At 40.6% G+C, this 16,558-nt stretch overlaps 1 protein-coding gene across 2 annotated transcripts in view; it reads left to right on the top strand.

Moving 5' to 3' along the window:
• The window catches only part of CACNA2D1 (calcium voltage-gated channel auxiliary subunit alpha2delta 1), a 488,318-nt gene that overhangs the window by 265,710 nt on the left and 206,050 nt on the right, over window positions 1–16,558 (top strand). For both annotated transcript variants that reach the window (XM_063134222.1, XM_063134221.1), the window contains exon 6: window positions 14,329–14,458. In XM_063134222.1, the coding sequence (XP_062990292.1) occupies window positions 14,329–14,458 (130 nt within the window). The remainder of the gene's footprint in view (window positions 1–14,328; window positions 14,459–16,558) is intronic.

Below are 16,558 nucleotides of genomic sequence, written 5' to 3'. Positions count from 1 at the left end.
ATATATGTCTTTAAAAAAGTTTTTAAATGCATACAGTTCCAGGAAGTAAGTAGTCCTAAATGTAATTACAGTTTGTGTTTACAGTTCTGGTAAGTCTTTAGGATGACCATATGAAAAGGAGGACAGGGCTCCTGTATCTTTAACAGTTGTACTGAAAAGGGAATTTCAGCAGGTGTCATTTGTATATATGAAGAACCTGGTGAAATCCCCTCTTCATCAGAGCAGTTAAAGCTGCAGGTGCCCTGCCCTCTTTTAAATCTGGTCACTCTAGCATAGCTCCTGCAGCTTTGACTGTTGTGATAAAGAGGAAATTTCACCAGGTTCTCCATATATACAAATGACACCTGCTGAAATTCCCTTTTCTATGCAACTGTTAAAGACACAGGAGCCCTGTCCTCCTTTTCATATGGTCACCCTACTTACGGTAAGTATAGGGTAGAAGAGGGAGGAGTGAATGCCTGACTGCTGATTGGATGGTGGTGGGGGAATGCCTGGATTGGATGGCAGTATGAAAGAGGGAGTTGCTGGAGAAATGTTTCTGTATATTGTTTTGGCTAACCGGAGCAGACAGAAGTGTGTGATTATGTGAGTAGTAGATGAATATATGAGAGTGTATGATAAGGGACAGTTGGGGCATGTCTACACCAGTGTTTATCCTGAGGATCGTCCCTGTGCGTCCACATGGTGCACAGGGGATCCTGGGAGCAGGGAGTGATGATCCCTCCTTTTCCCCGGGATATTTTCAGACACTTTTAGCCCATTTTTTCCTGCGGTCCTTGGACGACTGAAATGCCTCTGATTTCCATCATTGTTTTGGATTTCTATTGATTTATCAGTGTGGTAAAAGAGTAATGTACCTTCATTCAAGAATGATGACTTGGGGGAGGATTGAAGGTATTATGGCATGATAATTTAATGACATTCTCCTGTGCTATAACATGTTTCTTATAAATGGTATATTTTATTGATGTTATATTTTACTGGAAATCCAAAACACTGGCTAAAACATGAAGTTTGTCATACCATTATCTCTCATCCTCAGCTCTGCCCTCCTTAATATCTTCAGTATGCAGTTATTAACAGGTTTACAGGGCTTCATAAGTCACTATCAAAAACAACAATATGAATAAATTTGCAGTAGGCATGTACCATTTAAGGTGCAAACCTTTATAACTCTAAACAGAAAAAAGCCCTACAAAAGCCCTGGGACATGCTGAAAGTTTTAAGACTTTTTTCTGTGTACATATGCGTAGGATTGCACCTTTAGTTGATTAAAAACTGTTGCTTAACTAAACAAAATGCCCCAGGCAGCATATTTGTAATTCTCAAAAATAATTTTAAGCACAGTAGGAATAGCATTTAGAAATTTGGAGAAAAATCCAATTATACACGAATCCGTACTTCAGCTAGAAATATTTGACTAGAAAATATCTTTGGAAGCGTGTATTTTGAGAGAGAGAATGAAAAAATGACACAGCCTGGCAGTGGAGCCATTCTGAGACCCTTGACATAGTGCTAAAACAGAAAACGTGGCTGCTTTTAAAAAAATAATGCAGTTGGAGGTTTGATTTGTCCCTTGAGCTGGGTTCTAAAACTCATGGCTGAATCATAAGATGATTCAACCCTTGTTGAATCATAAGAGTTTGGAAGATAAATGTGTATGTATGTGTCTATCTAAGTATCGTTTACGGAGATAGATACATCACCCTCCTTGTCTTTCCAACTATTTAGGAAAACATAAGCTAGGCTTATGCTGAACTACTTCTTTTCTGTCTGAAACCTCCGACCACATTTTGCCATAATGCATTTTGGATGGCAGGATTAATTAATGCCATTTTGCTGGAGGAGCAGCTGATGAACTAGGTTGAAGTGAATGATTGACGTTGGCTACTTAGAAAGCAACACTTCATAATAGGATTCACTGAGAAATGAACATCTTCCATGCCTCTCAAACTTGTCACCAAGCAACATATACAGCCTTCCCACTTCCAGAAAAACTTGATTTCTAATCAGTAGTTGGTAAATGGGTTGTTACCAGTGAAATTATAAATGATATCAAGGTATGAAGGAGCAGGTGTTAAATCTTAAACTACATTGAATTGGAATACGCAATGACAGTGTTCTAATGCCATTATTCAAATCTATGCAAGTTTGTTCTTCCCACCCTATCCATGAATATGTATCTTTGCCCAAGAGCTACCTGTTTACCTGAGCAAAAAATTAACACACACACACACACACCAATGTTAATCTTAACACTAACACTGTTCTTGTTTTATATCCTAAGAAGATTTAAGGGATTTATGAATTATAATACAAAGATCTTTCATTGAACTCAAGCCTGTATTAATTCACTCCCAGAAGTATTCCCTATGAAGGCTGTGTTATGCCATGCTAAAGATCAACATTCAGCCCTGAAGCTAGTGATTCATCATTTTAATAGAATACTTCTCTCCTTTGAGAGCTCTCTCATTTATATATTTATATATATTTAAAAAAAGCTTGAGTGAAAGTGGTAAGAAGCAGTACAGCGTAATTGTTTCTGTGGTAAATTAATTGAACCCCAATTGTGTGTTGTTATAGCACTTTCAATGAAAGCAGTTTCAGAAGAAATGGGTTCTTGCATTCCTGTTGTGTGTCAACACTAGAATGAAGGACATATGGGCTGTCTGCTAAATGTTAGCCCAACCTTTCCCAGCCTGGTGGCCTCAAGATGTGTTGGATTACAACTCCCATGATTCCCATCTAGCCTGGCCATTGTCCATGCTGGGTGGGTGTGATGGAGTTGTAGTCCATCTGGAGGTCACCAGCTTTGGGAAGGCTGCCCCAGACCATGATCCCAGACCATTCAGCTGGTAAGTGGCACTCTTGTCTTGCCAGTTCTATGGTGAAGTATAGCATGTATAGGCATTCTAGCCCTCAAGTTTTGAAGGCTGCCTGTATTTTAATCTCTGCCCATGTCTTTGTCCATCTTTGATCATTGATCTATAAAATGCATCCCTGACAGCGGCCACAGGCTGCTGCTAGAGCACGACTCCTAGGCAAGCCTTTTCTTTGTCAGCTTTGGCAAGGTTAAATGACACACAATCCAATTTACAGAGAAAGTAACAAGAATCCTCCTCTTTATGTCTGAGAAGAACAAGGTGTTAAAACCATTGGGACACATAAGAACAAATGGCATTGTCTTTTGGCTTTTTCTGACATTGGGCCTGTTCAGAAGTCTCCTTAAACCATGGTGATTAAGCCAGAAAGACAGGCTGTGTTCAGAAGACACCTTAAACCACAGCTTTAACTACAGTGAATAAGGCCTTTTGCTTTATTCACCATGGTTAAAGCCATGGTTTAAGGTATCTTCTGTCCACAGCCCAGCTTTCTGGCTTAACCACCATGATTCGAGCCATGGTTTAAAGTGTCTTCTGTCCACAGCCCGGGTTTCTGGCTTAACCACCATGGTTCAAGCTATGGTTTAAGGTGTCTTCTGAATGGGGCCAATGGCATTAATGGAAGCCCCATAGAAATATTGAACTCAGGCTCATGATGAGCATCTCTGAGCATTTTCAGACATGAATATTGCATAGCCTATGAACCTCTCTTATGCTATTTATGTGACCCATTGTTGGCATAGGGGAAAAGTTGGAAGAAAGGCATTGGTAGTGTTTGAGCATTCTAAGTAAAATGGGATTTTTATTTGCATTACAAACTGATCAGAGCAAACCTATCCCCAAGCCAGGAGGGCTACAAGGAAACTCAAATGTGTTCTTGGTAGCTACTGTTCGAAATTAGAATCCTCTCTCCCTGCAATTCCCTCAATGTCTTCTGGAAGCTAAGCTAAGATTCATTTTTTTTTTCAAATTGGCTTTTTGTAGCCACAGGTAAAATGAGATAGCACAAGGGTGTTTCATATGTGAGGTTTAAAGTCCTTTTTCTTGACCGATTTACTTGATTTAAAACCAGTCCCCTGCAATGGGCTTGAAGTGCATAGCTATATGTTAATTGCTAGCCCCTGCTTGTGCTAACCTGTTTTACCTGTGGCTACCAAAAGCCAATTTGAAAAAAAGTGCAACTTAGCTTCCCGAAGACATTGAGGGAATTGAAGGTGGGGGGGACTGGTCTGCACAGTTTCTCTACCATCTTGGTGCATTCAATGCCCACAGATACCGAGCACCTAAATGTGGCTATAATGGTTCTTAATAGAACTGCCACTTACAGTTTGGTGATGGGATGAGCCAAATTGCAATTGGGCTTTGTCAAGCCAATGGACAGGGCCTTGTTGTCTCATATTTCTCACTGATGGAGTCAGGTGGAATGGCTGCTGGTGAAAACAATTCTAGAAGGGGAAGAGCTAAATGGCCACTATTCCCAGCTGAGCCAAGCGAACCATGCCTGTACAACGTAGGAGATATATGTGTGTGAAAGTGTGTGTGTGTGTGCGTGCATACTTATTAAAATGTCTAGCAAAATTTGGCAAATCTTATTTTTAGAGCCATTTCAATATTGGGTCACTTTGTTCATTGAATCTCTTGGGAAATTCCTTAGTAACCTTAGTAAGCCAAATCTGAAGTAGCTGAATTTTTGGATTTGGAATCTAAAATTTCAGCATTCTAATCTTTTGTTCTGCTGTTCTAAATTTGTTACTGTATTCTAAATTTCTGTGTTGCTGCTAGGTTTTATGCTGCTTGTACTTTTATGCTGAGGTTTTAAACTTTTATCTTTTATAATATTTTTATGTTGTACGCCTGGTTTTAATTTTTGTGAACTAGCTATTGAGCAGCATAATAAATACATAAAATAAATTCATAGAGGACTGTTTCCATTTGTGTTGAGTTACAGACATTTACAGCACAATCCTGCATATGTTCAGTAAGTACCATTGTCTTCAATGGGGCTTACCCCCAGGTGATTTTGTGTAGGATTGCAGCATTCATTTACTTTTGAGTCCTATAGTTCTATTACTTCTATTATCTTCTGAGTTAGTTACTTGCTGGTAAACTTCTCTATACTATTGCTATATCTCATTATGTCCTCTACTGTGATAAATAAATTTGACATGATATAAATAACCTCTCCAGCCACTAGTCTTGATTATGCATTTCTATTATTTCGTCATCATCATCATCATCATCAACAACATCTATTCAGGCTATTATTATTATTATTATTATTATTATTATTATTATTATTATTATTATTATTATTAGCCATTCAGGCAGTATTATCCACATCATGTCTTCCCAGCTCTGTAATGAATATGAATTAACCTGCAGTTTATACGAAGAAATATTTTTTGCCCCATGCAGCAATGAAAGATCACTTCTGCTCTCCAGTTTGTCTCTCAGCAAACAATTTGACTGTCTAATCCTACAGTTTCTACGATTTCATCTGCTGGTGTCCTTTTACACATATTTGGGGGGGGGATTTACCTATGTTTTTGTTGTGCATTTTAAAATGTGTTTCAGACTATAGTCAGCTACCGTTAGGCCAACTAGGCAGCCGCCTAGGGCGCAGACATCAGAGGGGTGCAGTACTGTCCTTTAAGGATCACAGTTTTATACAAATTCATTGTTTTAAGAAAAAACATAATAAAAGGGAAATATAGTTCAGAAACTCTTCTTGAACAGCTGAATTGAAGTTGGTAATTTTTTGGGTGGTGGTGGTGCAAGTAGCTCCCCTTGCCTAGGGTGAAAAATAGTCTGGCACCGGCCCTGTGTATGACTGCTTCTTTCAGCAAACTATGCTTGTTACCTATTTTTAACTTTACCTACTTTTCAAGAACTTTTGCAAGAGATTCCACTGATCTGTTCTTTCAGCTAAAAAGCTGAAGAGTTCCTTTCATGTTTAGCTCCAAGGATGTACCCTAACGTCTTGATAGGATTGCCTTCAATTTTAGATTTTGTTTTACCTTTGGACATCTTACATACTTCTAACAGAGAGGTGAGGAGCATCGTTCACCCCGACAGCTGCATTCTGTCATGGTTAACCTCCTGGGATCTGCAAGCCAAAAGTTAGCAGAACCAAAGCCCATACACACTGGGTTCACAGACATGAATCAATACACACACCCTCACACACCCCATAACATCAGTCCCCCCATTCATACCCATTACCACCCAATATCTCTCTCCAATCCTGGAAATTTCATCATATCCTTAAGACCACCTGACACTAAAAGCTCCATCCAATGAGCGTTTTACTGGGCACTCACGGAGTTTGCTCAGGTCCCTCACATGACGTCATCTGCCTCCCACCCCTTCTGGCCTCCCTTTCACGACAACCCCCCCCCATTAAGTCCGATGTATTTTTAAACACAGAATTGCTGCTCTCTCCTGCTGTGCAGGAGAAGCAGCGCCATTAGAACAGTGGACTCAATGGGCCTCATGCTCTTTGTGCACTTCCTCTTTTGAAAGAGGAAGTAACTGAGGAATGAAAACACGGGCAGAGAAGTGACGGTAGGGAGCTGATTCCCCCCAGTGTGATGGAGCTTTTACTCTCCCCTTCATTTCTCTTTGTATATACAGTACACCCAGTCCTTCCATCCACATTCCCCCCATGCATCCATCCTCTCACTTTCTCTCTCCCACACCCACATGCATCACATCAACCCAGCCCACTACTTTCTTTGCCAAAGGAACACAAATACAACCCAAAAATGGTGGGGGAAGGGCAAGATCTCAGAGAGGGGAGGAAAGAGTTCAAAGTGACCAAAATAGCTGCACTCACAAGCAATTGGAGGGGGCGGGGACTATGAGGTGTGCACTGTAGCAGCTCCTGAAAGTGGTTGGCAGACGTTAGAGTGTAAGTTTTGGAAGGATGGAGCGAGGTTGGGCTGAGGAGGAGGCAAGGCTACAGACGAGAGGCTGGCAGACTGGACCGAATATGTTTGTGGGGCAGTTGTGGCCCACAACCTACCAGTGCATCACCCCTGTTTTAACAACCTGCTCTCTAGCAGGTTTTTGATAGGATCAATGGCTTGTGTATTTGCCATCTGTAAGTGATCTTAGGGTGAAACTGGTGATTCCTTCAGAAATCAATTAGTTCCTGCACTGCATTATCATCCCAGGATAACAGTATATATTATTGCATGATGGCAACTGACAGTTTCATAGTAATATGGGATAATTGCACTGCCTTTTGAATATATTTAAAACTAATTGGAATACTGGGCAGTAAGGTTTTCAGATTGTGCTCAGTGTGGCTTTCTTTTAAGTGTAATAATGTGCTGGCTTAACAGAGGCTGTGTCTGCATCACCTGTTTATTCCTGAATAATGTCTAAGTCGTCCCTACTGGGCCACATGATGTTTACTTCCTCTTCCCATCTCCGGGAAGAAAGAGGAAGTAATGAAGGACAAAAGCGGGGTCAGAGAAGCAACGGTAAGGAAACATGATTTTCCTCCATGTGATGACGCTGCAAATTTTTGACATAAGTCCATTTAAAAAACTTAACGACCATATTTATCCTCTTATTAAGCTCTTTCTAATTCCAAAGTTCAGGGTGAATGAAGAACCATAAATTGCAGAAATGGCACCATCCAGGCATAAGAGGGAGTATTAGCAGGCTTGGGGAAACTGCAAGATTTGCAGAAGTACCCCAAATACCAGTGAAAATTGAGCACGTTCAATGGCCACAGGTTGCTGATTGATTGTTGGGGGGGGGAGGGGATGGAATGGAATGGAATGTAACATTTTGAAAAAGGGCATGCTGAACAGAATTTGGTGTGGATTCACAGAATTTCTAGGGGATTTTGTTGTAGATCAGACTTGCTAGGCTATGCTGACCAAGAAGCACCACGTGTAATTATATTAAATTAATCCAACTATGTTATGTACAGCATATGTGCTATTGATTTATGCATATATAAATGAATGTGAACCGCTCAGAGAGCTTCAGCTATTGGGCGGTATAAAACTGTAATAAATAAATAAAATAAAAATGTAATAATAAATAAATAAATAAACATACATAGTGAAAGAACATTTGTGATGCTCGGTAGAGTGAATATTTTTGGGTTTGAGCAGTGGGGTGAGAAAGGAAAGGAAGGGTGCGTTATTTGATTTTGTTCTGTAATGTTTGTTCATTATAAAAAGACCAAACTTCTTGTTCTTAAAGCACTTAAAAAGTGTTCTTTATATCAGATTGAATGAATATCATTTTGATTTCAAAGAAAGATGGAAACTTGGGGGTAGGTGCTTACATTGATCTCTATTCAAATTTGTTATTATTATTAAAAGACTGATCTCTTCCGGCAGGCCTATCCAGTGGAATTTTAAGATGTTTTTAGAATGTTTTAGGATGTTTTTAACAATGTGTATGTTTTAATTCAGTTTTATGTATTTTATCGCTTATTGTTGTTCCCCCGCCTCGATCAAAATGGAGAGGCGGGTAATAATAATAATAATAATAATAATAATAATAATAATAATAATAATAATCTTGTGCTCACCTGTTCAATTTTGGTACAGTTTTTCCCCCAGGAATAGTTTGACCCATGGTAAGGTGTTTGCTCTGAAAATCACCTTTCTTTTGTTGGTTAGCCTTTTAGTGGCACACTAACTGAACTGAGGGCTATAGTTCTGTAAAAGAATGCCTTAAAACGTGAACTGATGGAAGAAATGGATGCTATATGCTACACAAGGCAGGGACAAATTGGTCAGGAGATTTATTTCAGAGAAGGGTGAGAGATATTTTGCTGACTGTCAGTGGTAGGGAACAATGTAATTCAATAAATGAAGGTAGAGTTTGAATAGATGGAAAATTAATCTTCGGGCTCTGTCTCCTGTGGGATTTTCCTGTGTCATTATTGATTGCATTTCAGCTCCTGCCTCAGGAGAGAAATTGGTTGGAGTTAGGTTTTAATTGTATTCAGAGCTGTATTGGATTACTTCGCTTCACAATATATGAGCTTCATTTTTTCGGAGGGACGGGGGAGTTGCAATGAAAAACTTTATGGGGAATAAGGAAAATGTAAGAAATGCAGTTTAGATTATTGATAAAAAATAATTTTAGACCTATTGTTGTGTGATCAGTATATTACTGTACGTATCCTCAGGAGGTCCGGACAAATTGTTTAAAGTCTTATTACTCTGCTTGAGTAATATTTTACTGTGTGATTTTTATTAATCGCCTGGTAGATATAAGACCTAACTTCATTTGATGGGTGAAAAACAGTTCCATTGAACAACAGAAGGCTTGTGTATTCGTGAATTCTGCTTTTTGTTTTCCATTCACATTTTGTATTGGTTTTACCAGGGCAAAATGATTAAAGATGCTTTGATGGTTCATTAAAATAAATAAATAAATAAATTTGTCCCTTGTTTATTTTGATATGTAGATGAAGTAATCTCCAGACACCTCACATTGATTGTCCTAGCCATGTTTTAATATAAGCATATACCATATTTATAGGTGATAAAAGCTGTCTTCTCACAGCATGTATTCCAGATCTATGTGCACAGGCGTGTGGGGCTCCCATGTTTGGCACGGTGAAGCCTCATGGAGTGCTTTCTCTCATCATAGTTGACAATGTGAAACAACAAACACTTCTAGGCAGTGGAGACTGGTGACTCCGATGGCAGTGGGGCTGTGAATCCTCTCTGGGTTTCAGTCAGACATCTGAAAGAGCTATCCAAGCTGCTGGGCCCATTTTGGGAATAGGATTCAGCATCTTCCATAGCGCCTTTAGAGGTTTGACTGGTTGTGACTGAAACCTAGAGAGGATTCACAGCCTCACTGACATCGAAGCCTCCACTGGCGCACAGTTTGGCTGCATTAAGCTACTCTGATGTATAGGTTAAAATAATATTGGCGGTGGCAGCTGTCTGAAATATTTATCACAAGCGCAAAGTTTTGTATATCATTGTGAATCTTCCTGATATTTTTCACCCTACCTCTCGCTCTTCAGTTTTGTTCACATGCCGCATAATTCAGACAGGTGTGCTGCAATCCAAGGTGGATAAAAGAGAGGCGGGAGGGTGTGTGTCATGTGAAGTGCTTCTTGGTGTCTAACAAAACAAGAGAGGGGAAAGAATAGAGATAGGGATAGGCATGGATTCTATCTAGGGATGTTTGCAAAGTTTGTTCGGTCTTCACTTTTACGCAAACAGACCTATTTCTCCCCAATATGTGATAGGAATGCAATTTTTCCTTCATCTTTTGCACTTCCCCAAATTTTGTGATTCAGTTCTGGCTTTAAAAACCTTTTTTAAAATTGCACATTTTAGGATAAAACGTATACAAAATGCATATTTTGCTAAAGCAAAACATCCCATTTGAATGCAAGTTTTCATGCAGTTCTTTTAAAAAGATAAATACGTCTCAGATTGATGTAGAAACTGGATTAAAAGGATTTATGTTTGAATATATGTGAACCTGACACAGCCTGAAAATAGTCAGATTTATCCATCCCTAATTCGAACTGAGGGCAGTTTCACATGAACATTAGAGCCATGAGCAGAAGTTACAAAATTGAAAAAAATGGGGGGAATAGAAGGACACATCTGCCCTATCCTCCTCATGTTGAATGGGAAGATCTGAAGAGGGACTGTAATTACCTTTAGCTAAACACGGTTTATTTATTTATTAAATTTATATACCGCCCCATAGCCGAAGCTCTCTGGGCAGTTTACAAAAGTTAAAAACAGTGAACATTAAAAAAGTATACAAAATTTAAAACCATCAAAAATATAAAAACAATAGTATAAAACAACAGTTTCTATTTAAACCACAACAGTTCTGGGGTCCATTAAAAAAACAAACAAACTTAGCATATGTTGTTAAATGCCTGGGAGATGAGAAAGGCCTTGACCTGGCACCGAAAAGATAACAATGTTGGCGCCAGGAGAGCCTCATTGGGGAGATCATTCCATAATTGGGGGGCCACCACTGAAAAGGCCCTCTCCCTTGTTGCTATCCTCTGAACTTCCCTTGGAGTAGGCACTCGGAGGAGGACCTTATGTTGAGCGCAGTGTACGGGTAGGTGTGGTGTTACACCCCACAAGTCAGTTCCCTAATGCATGTCTAGCATTGGTAAGTCTGGTGTGTTTAGAATGTTGACCTGAGTGGGTGGAGTTAGAATGTCTTGGGAGGGGGAGGAGGATATAAAAGGGAATGACTGAGGTGATTGTGAGCTCTCTGTGGGTTAGCTCTGTATGTTAGCTCTTGGTGTGTAGAGTACTTGGGTTCTGGAGAATTTGAGGTTCAGTGTAGAGAGTGGTGTCTTTTGAGGGTGGTGTGCTGATAGTTGGTGTTTATTATTCATTACTGATAATAAAGAAAATTCAAGAGTGAATATGTGAGAGAAAGGAAAGTGTGTATGAGAAGAGTGAAAGGATTGGATGAGATGTTTTAAAAAAGGGTTTTTTAAAAACTGTTTTATTATGAAACAAAGCTTGTGAACTTTTAAAATAAAATTTTAATCCGTTTGTTTTAACTACCACAAAAATCCCACGTGTCTGTTTGGCAATTATCATCTGCAGTTATTTACATTTAACACCCACTCTGACAATAATTCACCTCAGTACATATAATTCACAGTGCTTTAATTTATTACTGAAATCCTTCCAATTTAACCCCTTTCTCCACATAGTTTGGAGAAAGGCGGTGGTTGTCCTTCGCCTCAGGCTCCTCAAGTGGTGGGGCTTAGCTTGAGCAGGGAGTGTCCGCGGCCAGGCCTGTTGTGAAGAGCCTGTGTCGCGGCAGTAGGTTCATGTCGGGAGAGGCGTTACATCAGGTTATCGTCCTCTGTACACTTGGGTTCCTCACTAGGTTTTCAATTTTGTGACACTTGCGTAGGGTATCATGTATACATGTAATGAGTGGAATGTCCCCAAAATATAAGCGCAATTAAGTAATAGAATGTGATAGAATTTTTTTTTCTAGTTATTGTATAAAAGACAAGGACAGGCAGGGCATGTCAGAGCTGGATAATTTACACTCCCTCTTCTTTCCTAAACCAATTATCTTGGAGGAGAGAGAATACATAAGCATTATACTGATTAGATCGCTAGCTTCCCGTTTGGATGTTATACAAAAGGACGTGTCATTTGATAGTTTCCATATTGTGCTTTGCACAGATCAGTGGAAGCATAGGTAGTGCTGCTCTTTGTATTTATTTGGGGGAGAAACAAATAGATGTGCTCGGATATTTATCAAAGGGATGCACGCGTGACACATTTTCTCACTTCAACAATTCATTGTTGGTGCCTCATTTACAGAATTAAACCAGCTCATTATTTTAGACAGCTGGCAGCGATACAATGGATTGTGTGAGGAACGTATACACACAAATCAGAGTTACAGGGAAGCGGTAATTGGGTCAAACAACAACGTCTTTGAGGCTCTTTTAACATTTCATAATTTTAGCTGCCAACCCAAATAAAGTGCTGCACAACATTTTGCCACTGTGCCGCTTTTGGCTCAGCCTGTGCCTTCGCCTATGCTGCCCCCAAAAGCAGAGTGTGGGGCAGTCAAGACCTTTTGTAACTCTGCCCCCAACCTGTACATGTTTATGGTAAGCTCTGAAAAGGAGACATTGGGCTCATCTACACCAAGCAGGATATTCCACTATGAAAGCGGTATATAAAAGGCAGGAGTCAATCTACTGCTTTATAGCGCTATTGAAGTGTACTGACAACTGGTGGGGCCCATTGACACAAACCACATACTGCTTTCATACCACTTTCATAGTGTTATATCCTGCTTAGTGTAGATGTGTCATGGGCACTTCAGTACCACTATAAAGCAGTAGTGTGGCTCCTGCCTTTAATATACCATCTTCATACTGGAATATCCTGCTTGGTGTAGATGAGCCCATTATCTATCCTCATTGGTGCAGCTTCAGTGGGATTGGGTTAGTAAAATCCTGAGGTGTTAGAGTGGAGTGTACCATTTCAGATGCACGTGATGGTGGGGGGTGGGGAGTAAGTTTTTGAATGAACCTCCATGTCAAAACAAAACAAAACCCAACACCCGTCCTTGAAAGTAGAATATTTGCATTGGGGAGAATAGTTCTAGCTTAGACCTCTACCTTAATTTGTTTGTTTGTTTATTTGTTTGCAGTGACATTTTTAGCCTGAAGTGATATTGTCCATTTTACCATCTCAGGACTTTATCACCTCATTTAGCTGTATTCAGACGGAAGCCTAATATGTGATATTAAATGTGCAGTGTAGTGTGAGGTGTTCCTCCCCAAAAAGATTAAGAGCAAGTGTGTGTGTGTGTGTGTGTGTATGTAGGGGAATCTGAACCACAATGTACAGGAAGGGGAGATTTAACCCTAACCCTTCCCCACCATGATCATGACAAAAAAATCCCCCTGCACTGCAGTTAGTAACAAAAAAGTCTTACATGTAATTGACCTGTTCAGAAGACACCTTGAGCCACAAAGCCTTCTTGCTTTATTCTCCATGGTTAAAACCGTGGTTTAAGGTGTCTTCTGAACAGAGCCCGGCTTTCTGGCTTAACTACTGTGGTTAAAGCCATAGTTTAAGGTGTCTTCTGAATGGGGCCATTAGGTTTTAAGACGATATCCCTGAAACATCTACAACAAGCTTTCAGTGCCTGTGCTCACTCCATGCACATCACCTCCCTGCCCTGCCAGCTTTGACTGTTTTTGTAACATGATTGTGAGTGGTGCTGGTAACTGGTAAAACTTCTGGTCCCTCGCCCCATGCAGGCCTTCAATCTTCTATGAGCCTGTTCAGATGACTCTTCAGGTTCTGTGGTTAGCGAAACTATGTTTCTCTGGAGTTAGCCCTAACCACAAGCCATGCTGTCACACACAACACTTAAGCCACAGTTAGAGCCTCTAACCCTGCTGCAGACGGTCCAACTGTGGTTTGTGAGTGAGCAGGGTTTAGCAAAAAGCATTGCACAAGACACCTTAAACGCTGCTGCTTCAGCAAAAGCAGGGTTTAAGGTGTCTGCTGACCAGGGCCTATAATTACTGAACACTTAGGCATGGATCCACACTTACAGCAGAATGAAATGAGAATGAGGTGATAGTGTCCTGGGGAAATAGAATGGACTATATACCACTTCAGTTGAGAGAGCTCATTTTGAATACAGTCCTAGATTTTAAAAAACCCATTCCAGTAAAAATCTAGCCAAAGAACTTGGCTAGAACCTGGGCTAAAAATGTTCTCCTTAGTGTGCTAGTTGTTTACTCACAAGGAATTTTATTTTTTTATCATTTGCATTGGGAAACATTCAAAATTCATATTTCCCAGCTGCTGTTTGAAGAGCACTAGTCTTCTCTGTCATTTTCTAAGAGGCATGTGTAAAGATTTTTTTTTAGCATGTGCTTTAATATTTTACCCTTTTTTCCCTTGAAAAGTCTGGAAGAAATGAGAGTGAAACTGGCAGTCAGAGAATCAAACCAGTGTTTGAAGAGGATCCTGTTTTTCGTCGGCAAACGTCCTACCAGCATGCAGCAGTCCACATACCAACCGATATATACGATGGCTGTAAGTAGTGAATAAGCTTGCAGAGTCTTTTTGTGTGACCCATTCTTGAAGAGTGTAGCCCTCGTTTGTTCATGTTATACAAGTATTTTCCTGGGTTTCCCCCTGCCCCATCCCAAAAGAGCTAAGCACAGTTCATCTGTATTAGGGGTGACAGAACCGAGGCCGTGGGGTTTTATATTTTATCGGATTAGTAAGGAGAAACATCTATTTGTAATCCATGCAGTGGAGGCTGATAGCTGCAATGTCATTGGGGCTGTGACATTCACACCTTGGATAGCTTCTTTAGAGATCTGACTGGTTTTGACTGAAACCCAGAGCAGATTCACTGCTCAAATGACATCAGGACCACCAGCCTCCACTGATTCCACTCACCTTTAATCCAGCCTTTTGTGTTCTACTGATGTCAACAGGGGCATATTTAGAACATCCAAGCGCTGCACTCTATACATGTCTACTCAGAACTAAGCCCCCTTGATTCAAAAGTAGTTTACTCCCAAGTAATTGAGTATAGGATTGAAGCCTCCCACCTCTCAGTCACTGGCAGACAACTTCACATGTATTCATTATTGAAGATCTGTTCCTTACATTATAGGCTGTATTGGTTTACTCTCTACTAGCTTTATCTTCCATCAATTTAAAAGCCAAGTGGGTGTCATTCTTATGTTAAAGATATATTATCCCCAAACCTAGATGGGCAAACTTGTGGCCCTCACCTTAATTTCATGTGGTCCTCAGCTTTGAAAATGAGGTGTCACGTATCCTGATTGGTCCAGCATGCCATGCAAGTTCAGTGGGAATAAGGTGGTAGGACCCTAAGGTGGGAGAGTGGATGGTACCATTTCAAATGGAGGTGACTGGGAGTGAAGAGAAAGAAACTTTTTGCATGATCCTCCACGTAGAACTTCCATTCATCAGGGAGAATGGTTCTAGCCTAGACCTCCTCCTTGAGTTCTCAACTTGCAAGAAGATCTGTTTGCTTGTTTGTTTGCATTGACATTTTTAGCCCGAAGTGGTATCATCCATTCTGTCATCTCAGGACTTTATCACCTCAGAGAAATGGGAGTTCGTGTGTGAAAAGGCAGGTGGAAGAAATAGAATGGAAACAGGATTGGCTCTGGCCCCATCCATCGCTGACTTCAGCTGCACACACACCCAGCTGGCATATGGCCCCCAACAGATTACACCCAAGGGAACATGGCCCTCAGAATGGGGTTCCCTGTCTTTGTCCTAAAATATTAGTAGTTTAAGCTGTGCCTGAGTGAAATGGTAAGCTGTTCATATGCATTTCGATTGACATGGCTGTGTGCGGGAGACTAGATGTGTTCTTCCAGTCAGAGATTTCATTACTCAAGACTCTGGGGACTCTTCGCTGAACCCTGAAGAATGGCAACACTAGCAAATCCGAATAGCAAATTTTTAACAAGGCATCCCGAAAAGGCAAAAATAAGGACAGCAAAGCACTAAAGAGATGTGACAGAAAATAGGCACTGCTAAATAGGAAGAGTCGGAGCTTAGGCGAATGATGTGAACAATTATAATTCAGTTGAAGTGGTCCCACATTGCTATGAGTGCATTTGCCCATCCTTTATGAAACAAGTTATGGTTGTGTCTTAGGGTGTCATGATTATACTCATCCTAGGTGATTTTAAGCCCATTATACAATGGGGTTGAGAAAAGTGCCTGTTTTTCAGCCAGAAACTATATATGCAAGCTGAGACGCAGACTACAGGAAAGTAAGGGTGCTTCCTGTTGACCATGTCCTAGTGCTACCAATCCAAAGCCATTGTGTAGCTCTTCTGCTTTCCCCCACTTAATGGATTTCCTGCAGTAAGAAAGAAGATATGGTGGGGAAACACAGACGCATTACAAATGGAAGACATTGACGTCTGGACCTCCCTCTCCCCGTTTGTAAAATTCTGAGAATGAGGCAGACCAACCGAACAGTAAAAGCTGGGTCTGGAAACACCCTAAGTTGTAAGCTAGCCCTCCCCAACATGTTCACTTTCAGTTGTATTGGACTTTAATCCCAACTTTCCTAGCAAGCATGGCCAGGCCGTGCTGCAACCCAACACATCTGAAGGGCAGCAGGTTTGCGAAGAC

This window comes from Elgaria multicarinata, chromosome 9 (assembly GCF_023053635.1).
Source record: "Elgaria multicarinata webbii isolate HBS135686 ecotype San Diego chromosome 9, rElgMul1.1.pri, whole genome shotgun sequence".
NCBI classification, from domain to species: domain Eukaryota; kingdom Metazoa; phylum Chordata; class Lepidosauria; order Squamata; family Anguidae; genus Elgaria; species Elgaria multicarinata.
The sequence above is the reverse complement of the archived record's forward strand: the minus strand, read 5'-3'. Positions and strand labels throughout refer to the sequence as shown.